The 20,637-nt window shown below is 40.4% G+C and overlaps 1 protein-coding gene across 3 annotated transcripts; it reads right to left on the reverse strand.

Annotated features, from left to right (window-relative positions):
• Positions 1-5,132: 5,132 nt before the first annotated feature.
• xirp1 (xin actin binding repeat containing 1) lies at positions 5,133-18,453 on the reverse strand. 3 transcript variants are annotated; one of them, XM_039815915.1, is made up of 9 exons: positions 18,373-18,453; positions 17,285-17,429; positions 16,942-16,996; positions 16,534-16,833; positions 15,700-15,778; positions 11,856-12,007; positions 11,577-11,618; positions 5,694-10,148; positions 5,133-5,260 (listed from the first exon to the last, which is right to left on the reverse strand). In XM_039815915.1, the coding sequence occupies exons 2-9, from the start codon at positions 17,407-17,409 to the stop codon at positions 5,258-5,260; spliced, it is 5,211 nt and encodes a 1,736-aa protein (XP_039671849.1). In that variant the 5' UTR covers positions 17,410-17,429; positions 18,373-18,453; the 3' UTR covers positions 5,133-5,257. The 3 variants fall into 3 exon arrangements, with proteins under 3 accessions (XP_039671849.1, XP_039671850.1, XP_039671851.1); XM_039815916.1 differs by lacking the exons at positions 15,700-15,778; positions 16,534-16,833; positions 16,942-16,996; positions 17,285-17,429; positions 18,373-18,453 and adding an exon at positions 14,209-14,503; XM_039815917.1 differs by lacking the exons at positions 11,856-12,007; positions 15,700-15,778; positions 16,534-16,833; ... (1 more) ...; positions 17,285-17,429; positions 18,373-18,453 and having other exon boundaries at positions 11,582-11,618.
• Between the last annotated feature and the right edge of the window lie 2,184 nt (positions 18,454-20,637).

Consider the following 20,637-nt stretch of genomic DNA (forward strand, 5'->3'; position numbering starts at 1 on the left):
TTACCGGTATGCCACTTTCTTGGTCATCTGCTGTCTTATCAAATTGATTTTTATTCCTCTCAAGACTGGGCTCTTCTTCTGCCATATGTTCTGCAGGACTGTGTGGAGTACTTGGTCTTTCTGATTCACACCGGTTGACAGAGTTTCTTGGAATGACTTGGGATATCTCAGATGGCTCTTGGTGTTTCACAACATCCTGAGTTGAATTAAAAGTTTCAGTGAAACTCTGAGTATCAAGTGATTCCTCAACTTTGTCCACGACTCCATTCAGAACATTGATATCAGTCTCTGGGACCTCTCGACTGCTCTCCATATTAACATCAGGCTCTTGGTTTGACGTACTGCTTGTTTCTCCATGGCTTTTATATTCAGGTATTTCAAGATTCACCTCACTTTCACTCTGTTCTTCTTTGCTTAACTCAAATGACAAGTGATCAAAGTTATTTTTGTCACTGACATCTTTTATATCCTTGGATTTATTCACTTTGCTCTGTTCCGTTTGGTCTGAAAGCTGCATACTCTGCTCTTCACCTTTGGCCTCTGTGGTCATTTGAGAGGACAGATCACACTGAGCTACATCAACATGTGGAGCAAACCGCACATACTTCCTAGCTTTATTTGGATAAGCATCCAGCCTGTTAGATGTTGGATTGTAGTTTGTTTTTGAGGTGGGAGCCACATTTTTCTGTCTGGTTTTCTGGTCTGTGACAGTAAGACCTTTTTCTAGGGAGGGCAAAGAAAAGCTAAGCACTGTCGGGGAGATGTTGTCTTTGGTTGGTTCACTCCTGCGTTTTGTTTCCTCTGAGGACAACTTGTCAGATGAGTTATAAGCTGTTGTCTGAGACTGTTTCTTGACCCCTAAAACAAAGGAGCTTGACAATGTCTTCACTTTATCTTTCATTTCTCCACCACGGTTGATCTTTAATTGGTTGTTGTCACTTTTGTAATGCTCTGAAGTAGAAGATGCCTTGCCAATGTCAGATATTTTATTTTTCACATATGTTCGCTGTGCTGGATTAACCCCAGGACTCTTCTTCTCTGGTGGCCAGCTCATTTTTAGTTTGCCCTTAACATCAGCACCACTGTTATGTCCCAACTCTCTTGCAGATGACTTTTTAACAAGCACACCAGCAGAGGACTCTCTGGAGCCATTAGACGTGTTTATGTTGCTTTTTGTCAGTTTGGGATTGGGCGCAGCATCTGGCTCATTCATGCCTTTCTTTTTCTGAAGCCAGCGGTCCTTATGTTGCTTGTGGCCAAATCCCTCATCATAATTTCCTGATCTTTTAAAAAGCTGTTGGTAGTGAGAAATGCAGTAGAACTCTCCATAAAGAGATGAATAGTTGTGGATGCTGCAATAAATTGAAACAAAGACTTTTGTAATATAAAACAATAAATTAAAATCAGATTTTGTTTAATTTGTCATATGATTTGTTATTTGTGCTAGATCAGCTGTAAATGATTCAATGCATTGGAGATTAATAATAATCATAATTTCATTTCTAAATAAAAAAAGGTTAGCCAATTATGATTTAAATTTTCAATGTAGTTATTTGTAGTATTGATTAGGTTGAATATCCTTTTTTACAACTGTTAAGTAATTTTATCATACATGTGCAAAATATCTTACCTGAGCTTCTTCTTACAGTGTTTACAGCAGAAACAGTTGTTGTGCAGGATAAGTTTATTGGCCACCATTTTTTCCATTGGATAGACAGGTGTCAAACAGGCGGAACACATATCTTTGGCAGGTGACCCGAACTATGATGATAAAACAAATTCAGGTCAAGGTATTTTATGTTAAACATTTCATCTCATTTGGCCTTTATGTCCTATTTTTATTTATTCAATATTATGTTTGTATTGGATTGATTTATTATAGTTTAAGGCATATTTTTCACTTTTGATGGGGGCTGTTTTCACTTGCCTCCAGTGTTTGAGCTAAGCTACGCTAACCGTGTCCTGGACCTACTGGACTAGAGTACTGGATGTGCCATTATAGTGACACTTATTTGTCAATTGAGATTTAAAACTTCAAATTCAGTCAAGTATCCAGAATTGGGCTAGTGTGTCGTGATATAAACACACAATAGCAGCTATCATTGGGTGGACGATTTTAAGAATATTTATTTTGCTACCTTAAGGAATGGTTTGACATGGACCTGGAGTCTTGTTGCTTGGCAACTCTTCCCAGCCATTAAGTAGTCCAACACATATCCCCGTAAAATGAAAAATTGTGGTTTTAAAAAAACAAGATGTAACATGCAAATTAGTGAGCTTTAGAGGTGGTGGTAGGTGAATTTTTTTATCTTTGGACAGAGCCATGCTAGCTGTTTCCTCTTGTTTCTAGTCTTTGTTGTATAAGGTAAGCTAGGCTGCTGCTGGCTTATATTTAGGCGACAAATATGAGTGGTATTGATCTTCTAACTCCAGAAAGCAAATAAGTGTATTTCCCAAAATGTTAAAGTATTCCTTTATACAAGCTTACTTTTCTCTGTTCATTTAGAAAATATGCATAAGGACGTGAACCTTGCTATCTTCAAGTCATTGGTAAAAAAAATATTAATTCTCATTAATTAATCTCATTGATCTCCTTTTTAGGTTGGTTCTTCTTTTTTTTACTTGAGTCTGTGTTTTAAGGTTGCTCTTAGCTTTGCTGTTTTTATTTTGTGTTTTATGCGTTGTCTTGCTGGTTTTATTTTCTTATATGCTTGCTCTGTAAAGCACTTTGGTCTGTCTAGCGGCTGTTTAAATGTGCTATATAAATAAATGAACTTGTATATTCTGTGACTCTGAGCTAAACCGCCTGTATTACAGCATCAATGTTTATTGATGTTGCTATAACTTTTGAATATTTAATTCACTTTAGGTTTTAAAAGTTATGGAATAATAATGTGGGACCAGTACAAAGAATCGCAATCACATCTTTTATTTAGTTGACAATTTACACAACAAATCATACAGTATCAACTGTATGCTTAGCTTTAATACAAGAACTTAACACTTTATCATGTGGTTACAGTATAAAATCAACATTTTCATGATTTCATAAGATCAATTTCACGACTAACAAAACCTTTTCATAAAAACATGTTATAAATACACAAATGGAATAACTGCTTTCCTAATATTAAAGAAGTGGGGAAACGCACTGCTTGTCTTGTTTAGTGCTATTCCTTTGGTTGGCTAAATGTTACAAACACCGTCCCTTCCTTGTTGGTGTTGCTCAACACTTTATCTTCAAAAGTGCGACCAGATCTTCGAATTAATGGGGATGTCATGACTTCGTATCTGGCTGGACTCCCGACTACTTCAAACAGTGCTGATGATTTACTGTCAGACTGTTTGGTGACAACTGTTGAAGTCACAGAAGAAACAAATACATTGCCAAAGCCATCGGTCTCTTCGTATGTTTCACTGACAGTCTTTGTGCCAACTATTCCTGCTGGCTGCTCTGGAACAGTTTTCACTTCGAGCACGCTGACCTTGCGTTGTGCAGGACTGAGACCATTCTTTGAGGGTTCAGCAGCAGCAGCAGCAGCAGCAGCAGCAGACTCCTGTCCCGAATCACTTTTTGCATCATGGCAACTTTGAGAATTCCCCTCTGTTTTTGGTTTAAATGTTGACATGGGTGACTTTGGTTGTTCGGCAGGCTTTCTAGCAGCTGAGTGAATGGAGATAAATGACGGGGAAGACTGGGAAGAGGACTGTCTAATGATTGGCTTGTTGGGGACTTGTCTGCGCACTTCCTGTTTAGAAGGACTTGAATCTAAAACTGTTTGCATATTCACATCAGACACCTCTTTGATTTGACCTGACTTGGCCTTGCTGGACACAATACTTATTTTCCTGATGTTGTTGGTGGGTTGAAGGTTTTGCTCAGATTTCAAAGATTCATCAAATAGTCCTGACAACCCTGCAATGTCAGCCTCAGATTTCAGATTGGAGACGGAGTACAGAGCCTTTTTAATTGCCTCTTCAATGTCAAGAAGTTTTGCCAACGTTTGTTCCTTCAGATTCATTATTTCCTTGCTTGCCTTTTCCAGATCTTCAAATGCAGTCTCAACTGAGGAAACGCTTTCTAGATCATCGTCCTGTGTCTCTACCTCAACTTTCTTTTCCTCCGTTTTACTTTGCTTTGCATTTCCACTTGGTGTAACCATCCAAGCAGGGACAGTCTCGTATAACGTCTTAAAGGAGCTAACGTCTGCACTGCTGGTCTCTCCCTCTATCTCTTGCACTTGAGAAAGGATTCCTTTAAGTTCCTCTCGTTTCTTTAAATTTTCAAAAATTTCCATGGCCGCTTTCACGTTTCCCTTCATGATCTCCTCCTTGTGGACAGAAAGCCTCTGTCGTCTTTCATCATCTGTCTCCTTTACTTTCTTCTCTCTTAAAACAACTTTATCCTGGAGTTTGGGTTGCTTTTCATTGAGGTCATTTTGCTGTGTCTTGGTCTTTGATGTTTGCTGTGCGTCATTAGTGTTGTCTTCTTCCTTGGGAGGTGATTTGTGTTGTTGGGCAGTGGTTTTCTTGGTTTGTTTATGGTCACTACCATTATCATTTATCACTTTTACCTTCTTAGACAACAAAGGGTCTCTTTTGTCTAGAGTCTCACTTTCCATTCTTTCAAAGTTCTGTAGAGCAGCCTGCAAGCTCAGGCTCATTTCACGTTTACCATCTTCTGCATAATTCTGCATGCACATTTGTATCTCCTCAGCCGCATTGATTTTCTGTATTACATTTCTCTCCATTTCAACTTCAGTGCTGTTCAACATCATTACTGGGCAGTTTGATTTGCTCTCTGTAAGTGTTTTATTTTTCTCCTTAGTTTCCTGAGCCTTTAAGTGCGATGGTAGACGTTCACTTGTTTGATTTGAGTCTTGGGATGTTTCAATACAGTTTTGGTGGGATGTTTCATGTAAGGTCTCTTTACTGATTATGTCATGTGTTGTGGTCTCTTGTTGTTTATCTGGAGAGGGCCTAGGAAACGGTTGGCTTTGTTTTGGGGGAATCACTGTGCTTTTTATGTTGTCTTTAATGGTGCAAGCGACTTCAGGTGTAGCTAAAATATTCTGTTTTTTTACGACTACTGATTTCGTCCATTTTGGCTTTGGTGGTAAAGCTGGCTTCTGCTCCTTTGGTTTCTCGCTTGTCTTTTGGGGAAGTGGAGGTGGAGTTACACTCACAGAGCTGGATGATTTAGAGTTTCCATTTGCTACAGGGTTGGGTGTTGTAATGGATGGTTGTCCTTCACACGTTACTGAAATTGAAGGAGACAATTTTGTGTCAGATGGAGGCATAGACACCACAACACACTGCTTGTGAACAGTCTTGCTCCTCCCTGAACAAGCCTTCCCTGAATTCCTGTATATCATTGCAGCTTTATAGTCTCCTTTGGATACATTCACGCTAGACTTCTCAAGAGACTGCAAAGCCAATTGGACATTACCTCTTACAATATCTTCTTTATCTAGGAGCTTCTGCTCTGTTGATGAACTCTGTAGAGACTTAATAGCTGCCCTCACATCTCCTCTGGTAACTTCTTCTGTCTCATCTTCAGTTGTCTGACCATTACACTCACAACTTACAAAAGGTGGCAGTGATTCTGGTGCACAATTACTGACTATAACTGTACTTTGTTGACAAGCCTCAAAGGAAACATGGCTTTCCTTATCTTTATCTGCATCACTGACCTTTGGATAAGTCTTGATTTGCTGGCATCTGGAGGAAGACGAACATGTAGATTGCATCACTGTGGAGGAGCTTTCCTCTTGTGCTGTGACATTCAGGTTGTATATTTTCCCAGGGACAATGACTTCGCGTTCCACTTGCAGGCTTTGCTGCTTAGCCATTTCAAGGGACTTTTTAGCCGCTTTCACATCTCCGGATATAATGACCTCTTTTTGTGCTTGACTTCCTTCTATTTCAGGACCTGACAAGTTCATGTCATAGATAGTTCCAGGTGTAATGATCTCCCGCTCCACACACATGCTCTGTTGCTTTGCGCGTTCTAATGACTGTAGTGTTGCCTTGATGTCCCCTGCCACTATTTCCTCTTTTTCCACCATGACAGGTTGCTTTACTGCAAGTTGTTGCTTTGCTGATAAGATATCCCCAGGGATTATTTCTTCCTTTGGAGCGCAGTTTTCAACACCGAGAGAATACTCAGACGAAAAAACTTTTTTGGTGTTCTTTACATCCCCTGGTAAAACATCAGAAATGGTTCGCTCTACCTGCTCTTTTTGCTGACAGAGACTTCTCTTTGCTTCCTTCACATCGCCCTGAACTATTTCAATGTGCTCCTCAGCCAGAAGGCGGTGATCAACTTCATCTCCTGTTGCCTCAGTATGAAGACTTTTTAGATAGTGCAGGTCTCCTTTCTCAATGCAACTTTTATAGAGATTCACATTTCCCTTTTCATTTTCATCCACTCTACATGACGCTGCAGTCCTCTGACTATTGGCAGTAGCTAACAGATTTCCAATCGTAGACTTTATGTCTCCCTTCTCTATAATGTGACTCTCGGTTTTGGTTTCAGAATTGCAGATGAGTGAATAAACTGACATCTCTGCTTGCCCCCCTGCAGTCTCTTGCATTATTATTCCTTTTTTCAAATCATTATCTTGGACAAGCAATTCATCGATCATCTGGGCAATGTTTTGCATTCTTTGATCCCTCTCGAGGTTGACAGTTGTGGCTGACTGGTAGACTGGAAGTTCTACTACTGTGGTATTCACGTTACCCTTCTCCACTTCTCTAAGTAGACTAACTTGGGGCTTTAGGGTTGGTTTGAGTAAGAGTTGTAACATGATGTTCCTGATGTTTCCCCCAACAACCTCTTCATTCTGGATTTGCACACCATTGCTTTCAAGCAGATATTTTGCCATGTTAACATTTCTACTCTCATTTGCTTCTATTATGATGCCGCTTGAGTGAACAAAAGTCATATGGTAAAGATAGGACAGGGTGTCAGCTACACTGTTGGCAGCAATTTTGTCCAGCGGAGTGGTTTCAAAGAGCCAGGTAGTGCACTTCACATCAGATTTAGGTATTTCCTCCTCAGCAACTTGCACTGAGGTATCCTCAGGCTCCTTGATCTTGTCCAGGGGCTGTGATTCAAAAAGCCAAGTGCAGCGTTTCACATCTCCTTTCTGGCTGTCTTCTCTATGGACCGTTTTTACAAGACCTTGTTCCTGAGGTTCCCCTTTCAGACTGTCAATAGTTTGATTCTCAAAGAGCCAGGTAGAGGTCCTGACATCACCATGCTGGACATCAGTGACACTAACCATTCGCATGAACTTCTGGGATGATTGATCAGATTCAAATATCTGTTTATTGAGTTGCACATTAGTGCTTCCCAAGTCTTCAAGGATCCTGACAGAGGTCTCATCTCGGCTGGTAAGGGAGTCCAAAGGTTGTGTCTCAAACTTCCATCTGGCTGATTTGACATCTCCTTTCTTGACATCTTCTTGGGTAACAGCTCGGATCAAGTAAACTTCATTCTCTGCCTTAATGGCGTCAAGGGGTTTTGTCTCAAACATCCACCTTGCTCCTCTTACATCGCCAGTCATTACCTCCTCTTTTTTCACAGTTGTAACTTCATGAAACTGGCCTTCTTTGTCTCTGATGGCATACAGCGGCAGGGACTCAAACATCATGGTGCTCGATTTGACGTCAACATTGCTCACAGGCTGTTCCACAGAGTCTGACCTCTGTTCAAGGGGTTGGTTGTGGATTTTGTCCAGTGTGGAGGTTTCAAATATAAACTTTTTGTTGTGTACATCACCACTCTCTGCACCACTGACTCTTTGAATGTTTGCATCCTCATTGTCCTTATTGATCTGGTTCATGGGACAGTTTTCAAACATCCAAGTAAATTTGTGTACGGAACCTTTTTCGAGGTGTTTGTCTTGGTTCTGTTCATCAGATGTCACCATTTCTGATCCTATTGCATCAAGGGACTGGGATTCAAAAAGTTCTTTGACTCGTGAGACATCTCCAGACTGAAAGTTGACCTGGCTGACACATCTCACATCGTGTTCAGAATTTGCCTCCTTTCTTATTCTATCCAAGGTTTCTGTTTCAAAAACATGTCTGACTGTCTGAACACCAACCTCCGATTTGGCAGAATCCTGAATGGTGTTGCATAGCTTCAAATTGTACTCTTCGCCATCTTTGATGCTGTCTAGAGGCTGCGATTCAAAAAGCCAAGTAATGGACTTGACATTGGTATTGTCAATGGCTTCTTTATCATTTACTTTTTCTGATTTGTCATACAAAATATCCATTGGTTGTGTCTCAAATAACCATTTACAGTTCTTGACATCACCTTTACGATGCTCCTCTTCAACAGAAGCATCCTGCTCTGTTTGGTTGAACTTGGAATGTATCCCATCTATTGTCTGGGTTTCAAAAAGCCATTTTGCCATCTTGACATCGCCCATCGTATCCTCCTGTCTGGTGATGCCTTTGATTACCTCAACATTTTCTTTTCCCTCTGCAAGTTTGTCTAAAGGCTTGGTCTCAAACATCCACTTATAGTTTTGGACCTTCCCCTTGATGAATTCTTCCCGGCTGACAGTTGTAACCGTATGGAGGTTTCCAGAGCTGTCCTTTATTGCATATAAAGGAGTTGTCTCAAACATTGCTTTGTTACCTTTTACATTTCCTGCTGCAATAGAGTTTTCCTCCTCAATAATCTCTTCATCAGAATGAGCAATTTTGCTCAGCGGAATTGTTTCAAAAAGATGTTTGAATCCCTTAACATCACCCTTTTCAATCGCTTGTTCCTTGAATGAGGTGTTCTTTTGAATACTGCAGCTCTCAAATATTTGTTTTTTGCCTTTTACTTCTCCTTGTTCCTCAGCTGAAAGGGTAACTTTCTTCAAACGCCCAACTTCATAGCTATCACTAAGGGTCTCCATGTGTTGGGTTTCAAACAGCCACAGAGAAGTCTTGACATCTCCTGCAATAATGTCTTCCTTTTCCAAAGGCTTTTCTGCAGAGTCTCCTTTTAGTGTTGCCAAGGGCTGCATCTCAAAGAGCTTCCTCTTGTTCACGACATCGGCCTCTTCTGCACATTCAACCACCATTCCTTCAAACTTGTCCACACCCACGACCTCTTGTATTGTGTCAAATGACTGAGTTTCAAACATCCACCTCTTCTGGTCAACTCCTCCTCTGTGCCCCTCTTCCAGAGATATACCCCGAATTATTTTCACACCATCAGTTCCCTTATTATTCAGGTCCAAAGGCTGGGTTTCAAAAAGCCAACGGGCAGTACTGATGTTGCTGCTATTGATCTCCTCCCTGCAGATGGATTTAATCTCATGTATATTGCCACTGTTGTCACTGATAGCACAGCAAGGTTGTGTCTGGAATAGTTTTACAGTCTTCTGAACGTCTCCTTTCTGCTCTTGAAGCTCAGATCTCAGTTTGAGGAAACTATGTCCTTCTATGGAGTTGCAGCGTCCCAAGTCACTCAATGGTTTAGACTCAAAAAGCAGCCGAGCCCCTGTCACATTTCCTGGCTGGATGGGTTCTTTCAGCACTGCTTCAACCAATTCACCCTCTTCTCTCTTTGATTTATTTAGAGAATCTAAGGGCTGGGTCTCAAACAGCCATGTTGATGTTCTCACATCCCCTTTGACAGAAGTCTGTCTTTTAGCAGACATTTGTTGGGCGCTGTCAAAGTGCTCAAACATAGAGGAGGTGCCTCTGACGTTTCCACCTTTTAACTCCTCATCATCCAGCAGCTTCTTAGTTGCATGAGGATCCCCAATATTGTCCAGAGTCCAATTCTCAAAGATCCACCTCATAGACTGCACTTCACACTGATAAGCTGCATCCGCTGCCTGAGAGTTTTCTGACTGTACTGCCTTAAATATCTCATCGTCCACGGCGTCATCGAGACTTGCCCTTAGGTCTGGGTGGATGTGTTTAAAGAGCCTCTTTAGCTCACTTTTCTGCCGTTGCTGGTACAGCGTGGAAAAGGTTTCTTTCGATGGAGGCAGGGGGAGGCTACTTAATGCTGAAGGCCCTTCATAGTCAAGGGGTCTAGGTGGTACAGGAGGAGGTGGGGGGAGAGGCAGGTCGTCTTCATCATGAGATGATTGTGAAACTGTGATTTTCCTGGCTGCTTCAGCCATCTTTAAATAAAAGACAGACGGGATTAAAATGGTCAGATTTCAGTAGTATAAAACAATATTAGTTATGGCGTGCAAATATTAGAATGGCATGCATTTTAGCAAGTTAAGCATATTTACCTTTGTCTATGCTCGCTTGACGTTTTTCACAGCAAACCATCCTCTGTCACACCAGGGTTAACAAAACACTTCATAGCTATTAGTAAGCAGACATCACACAGACACCTAATCTACTGTATACTCTAAGTGCACTAAGTTACATCAATAACTAAATGTCTGCCTTTGTAAATATAAATCTGCATTATACCAGCATTACCTGATATTATTTTGGCCACTAAATGCATCACTTTGTTCACTAGCTGGTTGCTAATTGTGTCTATTTAGCGCTGGGCAGGTAAACAGGTTATTAGATCTTTTTTGCTAGAATCTTCTGCCTGCTGCAGCTGAAAACACGTGTGACTGAACCAAAAAAGCCAAACCATTGTTAATATAGAATTTTGATTACAACAGCTTTAAAGTGCTCATATTATGCTCATTTTCAGGTTCATAATTGTATTTAGAGGTTATATCAGAATAGGTTTACAGGGTTTAATTTTCAAAAAACACCATATTTTTGTTGTACCCTGTGTGTTGAGCTCTCTGTTTTAGCTACCGAGTGAGGCATTGCACTTCTGTTCCATCTTTGTTGGGAGGCGCACATGTGCAGTAGCTAGGTAAGGACTACTAGCCAGTCAGAAGCAGAGTATGAGGGTGTGCCACGCTAGCAGGTAGGTGAACATTATAATGTGTGTTCCAAAGTGATCCACGTTCGTCACAGAAGTAAAGGCTGGACTACAATAGAGCTGTTTGGAGCAGTTTGTGAACAGTGTTTTCTGTTGGAGATGGTAAGTGCCTTTCTGGTGGACTTTGGGCTTTTTCACTTTGTAAACCTATAACGTGCACAAAAAAGATATATAACACAATATAGGAAAGGGAAGAAGCCAAAAAGCATAATATGAGCACTTTAAGACTACATTGTTCATCTGTCAGTATATGACAGACAGTAATACTAATGTTGGTCTGCTCTGGGCGTTAACAAAAGTGAGTCAAAAACCCTGATCCTCTCCTGTTGTTGGCACTGCACCGTAGCCTGACTTTGACATTACACCTGAAACCCATTACTAATCATTGTCTGTTGATTATAATGCTGAGGCCATAGGAAACAAATATGGTACTGAACATAAAGGTGTGTTCTGAAGGTCTTTTATCTAACTGTTAATGTCATTATATGTTACTAATTTATTATGTTGCTTCTTGAGTTCTTAATTGTGGGTCAAAGGTTAACTGGGTCTTTAGTCATACAAGCTAAATAAGAGTAACACAGTTACACAGCACACATACTGACAGCACCCACACACTGTAGTAAAGGATGCAAAGTGAACTATACAGTACCTTACTGTTTTTCACTCTTGATCCTGGAGTAGTGGCAAATTCCTGTTAAACGGACAAATAAAATGTGATTTAGATCAGTTTGAAACATGAGTAAGTTGCATTATTTTCTGTAAAAGTATATATTATCACTGTACTGCACGTGCTGTACATTTAAAGTATGCATTTGATGTATTGTAAAATGTTGAGTTGCTCCCATTGAGGCAGAGCATTGTGGTCATTCCCATAAAAGCCCTTGACCTCAGTGTGTGGGAAGGAATGAAAGGCATTTCAGGAACTCACTGCCTGTGTTGAGCCTCCTGTGGAGTCGATAGCTGCTGCTCTTGTCAGATAGAGAGCTGATCTGTCTCTCACTGAAGAGGAAATAGATATCCTGTCTCTGCTTTGTCTTGTTGGCGTGCCCCCCTTAGTCAGTGATGGACTATATTTGTCATCTGCAATAGAAAAAAACAAAATGAATCCAATATATCAACCTACAATATTTATATTTTTTATATAGTTTGCTCACTAAGATAACAATAACTCAAGTAAAAGAAAAAAACTTGGATGGTATCTCTTTTACTGGTTTAGATTTGTTGACACACACTTAGGACTCAAGTAGGACTCAGATGTATCCCAGAATAAGCGTGGTGTGTGTCTAGTGCCAGCAACATGTTTCCTGATAACACTGGGTATATATTTATAGTGATGTAGGCATCTCTCTTATCACTGCCGCAGCTCCCTGTTAAGTTGTGGAAACTATTCCATCTGCAACACAAGGCCTACAGTGCATCCTTACGGGGATTTTGAGTAGCTTGGGGCACTTATTATTTAAATGAAAATTATTTATTGTGCTAAAGACAAACATTGTAACAAACAATTGAGTTTACAAAGGCTTTGATCGCAGTACCTGACAGGACAAATAGGCCCACACAGCCTGCCTACTGCCTGAGACTATCACCAAACATGCCAACATGCATGCCATGGACAGACCATGACGCACAAGAAGAAGAAAAAAAACAGCAACTGCTAGCTCAGCTGGAGTGACACAGATTGTTTGCACATTGTTTGTGTGAGCTCTCTGCCATCAAACCATCAACACCTGACCAAAGGAATGCGCCTGGCTGACCCCATGAAAAACATGGAAATGATCTCAACTTGGTGTGCGTTAGTTCACCTGGTTGTTTCACTCCGCAATAATGTCTTTGATTGATTGAAAAAAGCAAATGTCCTCAGTATATTAGCAGAAAACAGTTGATCAGTTTGAGTAAAGAATGTGTTAAATTCAGAAAGTATTTCAACAACAACAGCACTGTGAACAATATGGCTAGAGGTCAACAGCCCAGAGTGCTGCACAGGCCATCCAGCTGTAACTAATGGCCACATTTGAACACACCTCCCCTTTTCAAACACTAAGCCCTCGCGGGACAAAAGGATGGACCAGCAAGCTGGCGCCTCTCACGAGTCCGGACTTAAACTATTTTCATAGATGGGTGAGCAGACAGAATGAGGCAACTGAGTGCCGTGCGTGTCCCGCCCTTACACCTCCAACTGAGGGGGTCAACTTCATCACTTATCATCGCCGTACACTCACAAACACAATCACTGTCTCAATAGCTTGTAAAATACTGATATGTGAACTCCAGTTGTTACCAAATCAAAAATGACTCAAAGCTTTGTTGACGTGTGATACCTTTCTTTGTGATTCCCACACTTTCAAAGCAATTTCTTCTGACATCTCTTTGATCTGGGTTCATTCTCCAGGAATGAAGAGGAGCTATTAGCGGCACAGTAATGTGGGGGCGTTTTGGGCCGCTGGCAGCTGTACAAATGATGGTGAAATGCAGTTGGTATTTGTTCTTCACTACCACCACCTTCACCACCGTCAGCTGTCAGCGATTGCAGCCACATTCACAGACTGTAATGAAAACCAGCATGCCATAAGGCTGCTCATTCTGGCCCCAAACAGCACATCACACCACTGTTTGTTACAACAGGCAATACAAGTTATTCTCCTTATTACTTTTATGAGAGAAGTGCTGCTTCTCATTTCATAATTCATCATCACTCCTGTGATGATAGAAAGAAGAAAAGCTAATGACTGAGCGATCCTGTTGTCTGACCTCCCATTCCAAACATTTCTAAGGATAAAGGGCTGAAAATTGATAGCCACTTAAGACTTAATGAAGATGCCAGCAATGTAGTCACAACACTTCAATTGGTGACCTCTGATATCATTCATGAAGCCATAAATAAGAGCAAGATGCAAAGCATTCAGATCATCATAGCTTCTATTGTTTTTCTTTTTTTTCGATCAAAGTCTGTGATTTAACAATTTATTGTAAGCTTCTATCCTTTTAATTAATCTGGGAAAAAAGTATTTGTTTTCTCAGTGACTTATCATTGACACACTGGCACAATATTAAACTTTGCTTTAACTTAATATTTTGAACATTGTTCCACTGAAATAAACACGAAGAGCATTCACTGCTGACTCCACGTCTTACAGATCAATCACATCAGACAGAGTAAAGAAGCAAAATAGATTTAAGTAGCTTTCTCAGCCATTATTATGATGTATTCTTTTTTTAAACTTTTGCTACACATTTGCCTCAGTTTCATCCATTTCAATAAAGTTAATGCTCATGATACTCACTAAAATACCATCCAGCGTTGTTCTCTGTCACTTCCCTGTGTATCTCCACTGTGCTGGATAACTGACTCTTAAGGCCCCTGTGATGTGTCTCCTCTGTCAGTGCTCCTCTCAGCTCCTCGGTTCACTGTGACTGAACTCTTTTTAGTCCTGTGGCCTCGGTGACAGCTGATTTTTATCAGATCCCACTTCCCCAGTGGAAGACTTTGGCTATTTTGGGAGGGTGAGCTGGCGGCTGCTGCTACTCGGCTGAGTCAATCACCTCTGTTAGTCACTGAGGGACTGGGGCACCCTAACACCTCCCATTCCCATAGCTACATTGTCACCCACTATAACGGGCACTGGGTGGGACCTGCAGTATGTGTGTCAGTGGTTGTATTGGTGGGACATGATACAAAAAGACAAACTGAAGTTCGTATTTTGCTACATTGATAGTTGACTATTTCATTTTAGAATTGTCACATTTATTCTACTAGATTATGCCAGTAGACTGTAGCAGTTGTTCCCAAACCTTTTCACGCAAAGGACCCCTAAACTGACACAAATTAGCCCACAGACCCCAATTTGAAGATTTTGTCCCAGGGCCCCCCCATCTGATAGGATTTATGCTTTTAGATGTTTTATTACATTACAAGCTCATACCCAAAATAGTAATAATAATTACTTATGGATGGAATTATAGTGAACAATTTGGTTAAAAAAAAGTATTCCTCTTTTAGCTGGGGGTCCCCAGAACCACTGTACTATAGGATGATTTTCTAGGTGTTGAAATGTAATTTGTAGCTGAGGTTTTAAAAATATTTGCACCTGTGTTTAAGAAAGTACACAACAATTTTGTCAATAATCCTCAGAAATTCTACAAGAAACACTGTTGACGTCCACTCACACTCCTCTCTGTGTCTTATTCACACTATAGACACATCTCAGGGTTAAAGTGTCAAGTACGAAGTACGCATGGCTCAGAGAGGGCCATCAGCAACAGTCTCAGTCCTATCTTAAGCCTGAAGCCAAACGCATAGTTATGCATTTACACCGCTACATCCTTGTCTTTATTTAGCTGTTTCCCTGCAACTCCCAGGGCCAAAGAACACAGGTGTCACTGTTTACCCATCTCTGTCAGGATGTACATGGTGACACTTTAAATACCCAAGGCCTGGATCCTGGCATTTTTACTCTGGTAACTTTATCTAGATTCATATGATATACTTGATGTGTGAATGCTTAAGCACCGTTTTTGACGTATTAATGTCTCAACCGACATACATATTTCAAAGAACCAGCAGGAACACAAACATTGACCACCTCAAAGATCAGTGATGACGGTCTTAGTTTTTTAGTTATCAAAAGTCCTATAAAGTGAGAACAACTGACTGTGAACTGTGGCACCAAAATACAACAGTGATCTCATGTCTTTGAGGGAACCCTGGCACCGACCCCTTCTGCCCCTATCACATCTCACTGACTATAAACATGAAATGCAGCACCACTGCTCACCGTGTGAGTATCTGGATACTCTTTCACAAGATTCTCGGAGTCCATTCATGGTCTTTCCTCCTTCCACCTGCGCGGTTCTCTGTGGGCAAACAACGTATTGTGTGGTGAAGACAGTTACAAAACTGCTTTTGGTGTTTGGTTTCGGTGTTTCGTGGCACACTACAGTATATAGGAATAGTTTGACATTTTGGGGAAATACATTTATTTCGCTTTCTTTCTAAGAGTTAGATGAGAAGATCGATACCACTGTCATGTCTGACCGTCAAATGTCCACTTTTTTTTTTATTCTGCCCGCCAGCACCTGTAAAACTAAAGCATGCAACTCTCTACACAAATAGTTCATTTTACATTTATTTTTTTGTACAGGTAAATAAATGAGATATAACATTAATTAGTACCAGTTTTACAGGTGCCGGTAGGTGGATGTTGTTACCTTTGGACAGAGCCAGGCTAGATGTTTCCCCCTGCCTCCAGTCTTTATGCTAAGCTAAGCTAACCGCCTGCTGGCTCTAGCTTCATATTTAGTGTACAGACATGAGAGTGGCATCAGTTGTCACATTTCACTCTTGGCAAGAGAGCGAATAAGCTAACTGAGTTGAAGAATTCTTTTAAAAACATGTGTGACGCCAGAGTGGCTACAGCTTCTATGAGATCATGTGTTTCTCTCTGAAGCGTCTGGTGTTCAATTTTGCTTGGTTTGTTAATTGTCAGCATCCATGTACTAAATTAACTGTAAGCTGGAGCTTTGACTCTGGGATATAAAGAATCAAGTATTGCAACACTGAGCACAGTCATGTAGTAAATGGTGTGACAATTAGTATTTAAATCACACACCTTAACGGTTGTTTTCTTTAAAGGGGTGTTGTGACTTCTCCAGTCCTGCAGAGAGCAGTCTCTTCCTGTGTTACGGTCGGTAGCAGAGTTGAGCCGAGGGCTGCTGTTGAAGCTTTGCTGCAGGGTGACCTTTGACTCAAACAGGGCACGCAGAGCTTTGGTGCCTGAACACTTCTTCTGAGGGAGGTAGTCCATAGAGCGGCTCCTGGACAGATTAGATCTTCTTCCGGTTCCCCACAGGGCCACATTCTCCTCGCTCTCCAGCCTCCTCCATCGACCATCCACATAGCTTTCTGACGCCTGAAAGCAGCGATTTAAATTCAGCATGTTTTGGGGCAGTGTTGTTGTTTTACTGATTGTCACATTTATTACTCAGGATGAAAATAGGAAAAGAAAAAGATGTATTACCTGAAGTTTATGCTCCTCTTTTTCAATACTCCTCAGGTCAGCAGAGCTTTGGTAACTGTTTGAACAAAGTTAGTGGCAAATGTATTAACCACAGCCCTTTTGATTTGAATCCAAGAGTCAGATGGTAATTTGTGAACAGTAAAAGTGAATAAAACTGTCTACTGAGTAACGCACTAACGCTCAACTTTCATTCCTCATGTGTGTAAAAGTAAAGCAGTATTTATTGGTGTTTGTGTATGTCAATCGTTCTGACGACGATTTGCATTCATATACTGTACATACTGTATATCTGTTCATAGAGATTATGTGAATGTGCACATACAGTCTATTGCGCAGAACTTACTGTTGCACCAGCTGAGACACAGACTTTCTGTTCCAGCGGGTGGGAGCTGGCATGACCCATGACCTGTCCTGAACCCCAGAAAGACTCCTCAGCGACTGGGTCCTCCTGAGGCCAAATGCCTCCATTGCAGTCCCTCTAACAGCAGCTAAAATAAGTAAAAAAATAAGGAAACTTTGAATCGCATTATTATTGTGTATTAATGCTTACAAAAGATTTGCAATAGAAAGTATATGACTTGTAAATGCTGAATCATGTGATTGGAGGAGCTCATTGTCACATTTAGAGCAGAAAAGATGAAATCCATAAACTCTTTCTTCCTCTTTCAACATTTCGACTAGGAGCTGAGGTTTAACCCAAATTTGAGTTATTAAATAACCGACTGTCACACTGAAAGTCAAATGACTCTGTTAATGTTTATTAATTCCTGCCAGCAAACCCACATTTACCACTCAGTATGACTGTGTGCTAGCCTGAGAAAACCCTGATGAACTTCCGGCAAATTTAAGATTGGCCCTACAACTGAGAAGGGTCTGGTGTCAACCAGGCTAACTGTGTGCTACAATTATATTGTTGCTAAAAGACATTCCTTACTCTAAAAAGGTTTTAAAAAGTAACAAGATCTAAAGTCTGAACAGAGAATCTTTCTATAAACTCATGCATCATGGGAACGCGGCTCAAAAATAGGGGAGATCGAGCATCTTCAGTCGTGGCCCCAAGGCTGTCGAATGAATTGCCTCTGCATGTCAGATTGGCCCCCAGCCTTCACATTTTTAAATCACGACATAAAACTCACTTTTATTCATTGGCCTTTAAACCTGCTTGAGAGTTGTATTCTGCATTTTCATTTCCCAGTTTGTTACTTGTTTTAAATGTTCGTTTTTGTTACTCGTGCATTTATAATCTATCCGAAATTATCTCAATGTCCAGCACTTTGGTCAACCTGGTTGTTATAAATGTACTTTACAAATAAAGTTGGATTGGAAAGAAATCCATAAGCTAAAAAGCAGAGGACAGTTACAATATCGCCACTGCAAATAAGGTTATGCTGCTCTGTCTGCAAGATCAAAAGAATATATTCAGCCCCATACCTGAAGAGAAGAAGCAGAAGTCACCTGTGCATCTCTGTCTCTGTGGCTGACTTGTGGTTTAGAAGCTTCTTTCACAAGACACAGCAATGTAGAAGTGGCCAAAGTCCTTCAACACCTTGTGATTTCTAGGCTTCCGGAGATGAGATCTGCTAACATCACCTGATACATTTCTCTGACAGATCAATAGTTACCAAGTTTTTATTATGCAGATCATAAAACTAAAACTCATCTCTTAGTTTGTTATTTAAATGCTTTGTGATGACAGTGATGCATTTAAAAACACTGAGAAACCAGAGAGCAGACCTGTGTGTTCTATGACAGCTGCTCCAGTCAGATGTCAGTGCTGAAATTCCTGGCATAGCCGCTCTGTTACTGTATCTCATGCCAAAACTCAGAGAAGCAGCATTTTATCTGCACGTCACATGCTTCTCATTGCCCCTTTATTACTGCAGCAGGATTGTTACTCATTCACATCTCCTTAATGTGCTTTAAACAGATGATAATGTGTTAATTGCTACTTCCATTCTGCCAATACAGGACATGATCCAAAGCAGATGAAAAGCTGACGCTGCATAATGATTACAGTCTGCTGAGTTACAGTTCTACCAGACTGTTGGCACGTGAATTATATCCACCAATAAGTCAGAGAAAACTTTATATAATCCTTTTTTTTCCGACGTAGGCAACATGGTGTAATCATTAACTTTAATAAGGATACACTAGTGGAGCCCTACAACAGTTTACAACGCACATAGCCTGCTCTTAAATCGTAGAATCTGAGTATCATACAAATGAGAATTAAATAATAGTTTGAGACCTGATGTTTTGTCCTAAAATGCTAATGCACCACCTTTAACTGATGACTTGCCCACAATATGATTGTAGCCTATTAGTTTACTTTGGACTGCCCACCCTTATTATTTTTTGGTTTTAATTCCAGATGTTTTTTGTCACTTTTAAGGCACTGAAAAAACTCAGAAAAACCTGTTCTCATCTAAAGCAGCTATTAATTGGTGCCATTTTTTCACATTTAGCAGATTATTTAGTAGGCAGCTAAATTAAGCTATTTTCCAAAACTACTTTCCACGCTAGCGTTGTTAGGCTACTTGTAGTTTGGCGTTCATTTGTAGTAACGTCAAAGCTGCCATAAACGATGAAATGACTGTGTGTGGTGATACGTGATAATTAGCCTATCAGCTAACTGCAGTTTTCTACAACTCTAACGAGCTTTTTTTCAGCTCGTTTAGCTCATCGTTGTGGTCTTCCATTCCGAAATATTACTGTTTTGGTTCACTTTCACCACTCTCGTTAGCGGTTTTCAATGAAAAAGCCCCATGTTTCCCATGCCCCCAAGTACCCAAGAAATCACTTAATGCAGGTGTGAGCTAATTATTTTGCTGACTATGCTATGGAGGATGTTTGTTAGTGCTTCGAATTCTTTGGAGGCCTGTAATCATTTTTGCTGTGGTTGCACTTCACATTAAAGTTGAAGTTGTTATTATTCAACATCATAAATAATATTTCTTTCATCTGACCACATGACTTCTCATAAGCATTGACTATGTTGACCTCCAGTGGAGAAAATGGTTCATTTATTCCTTCATGGAGAAAAACACACCACAGATGGTTTTTGGCCATAATATCATTTACCAGCCAGGAGATGGTGCCAGAGCAACACGCCTGCCTCCACCTATAACAAATGTGGTTAAAGGGCATCAACCGCTTGGTTGTTGAAAGAACATCTGTTGTATCAACAGTTAACCAGGTGCACATCTATACATGGCAGCTCTTTGCAATATCTAAGGATTGTTGGGCTGCCTTTGTTCACAAACTTCTAATGCACCTATAAAGTCACAATGCATCTTAATGCTTTCAAGTTCCCAGATTTGTGTTGTTATATGCACACTTACAGAGAAGCCATCATTGGCAATAAAAACCTTGGCTGTCATGCTCCCTCCAACACTGCTCATTAAATATTTATAAAAAGAAAACCACGCAAGCAAAACATAAATAATCTAAGACATAAAATAGTGCATAAATGTAAATCTAAAATAAAATAATTAGTGGTGAACAGGTGTACAGTAATTGCAAAATGAAGAAACTGAATGTAAACAGGTACGTAGTAAATATGCATAATGAGAAGTAATTCATATATATACAGAGATGTAAACAGGTTGTAAAACAGTACTGTAAGTAAAAGTATATAAAAGTAAAGTGACATTATAATGGTGAAAAAAGTGCTTTGTACAAACACATGAATACCTG

The sequence above is a fragment of the Perca fluviatilis genome, chromosome 11, assembly GCF_010015445.1.
Source record: "Perca fluviatilis chromosome 11, GENO_Pfluv_1.0, whole genome shotgun sequence".
Lineage (NCBI taxonomy): Eukaryota > Metazoa > Chordata > Actinopteri > Perciformes > Percidae > Perca > Perca fluviatilis.

Coding starts and splice junctions, on each gene's coding strand:
- xirp1 (XM_039815915.1), bottom strand. CDS start 17,409: ATGGAGGCATTTGGCCTCAGGAGGACCCAGTCGCTGAGGAGTCTTTCT. Junction 15,779..16,533: donor TAAAGAAAACAACCGTTAAG/GTGTGTGATTTA, acceptor GTTTGCCCACAG/AGAACCGCGCAGGTGGAAGG. Junction 11,619..11,855: donor CAGGAGGCTCAACACAGGCA/GTGAGTTCCTGA, acceptor TCCGTTTAACAG/GAATTTGCCACTACTCCAGG.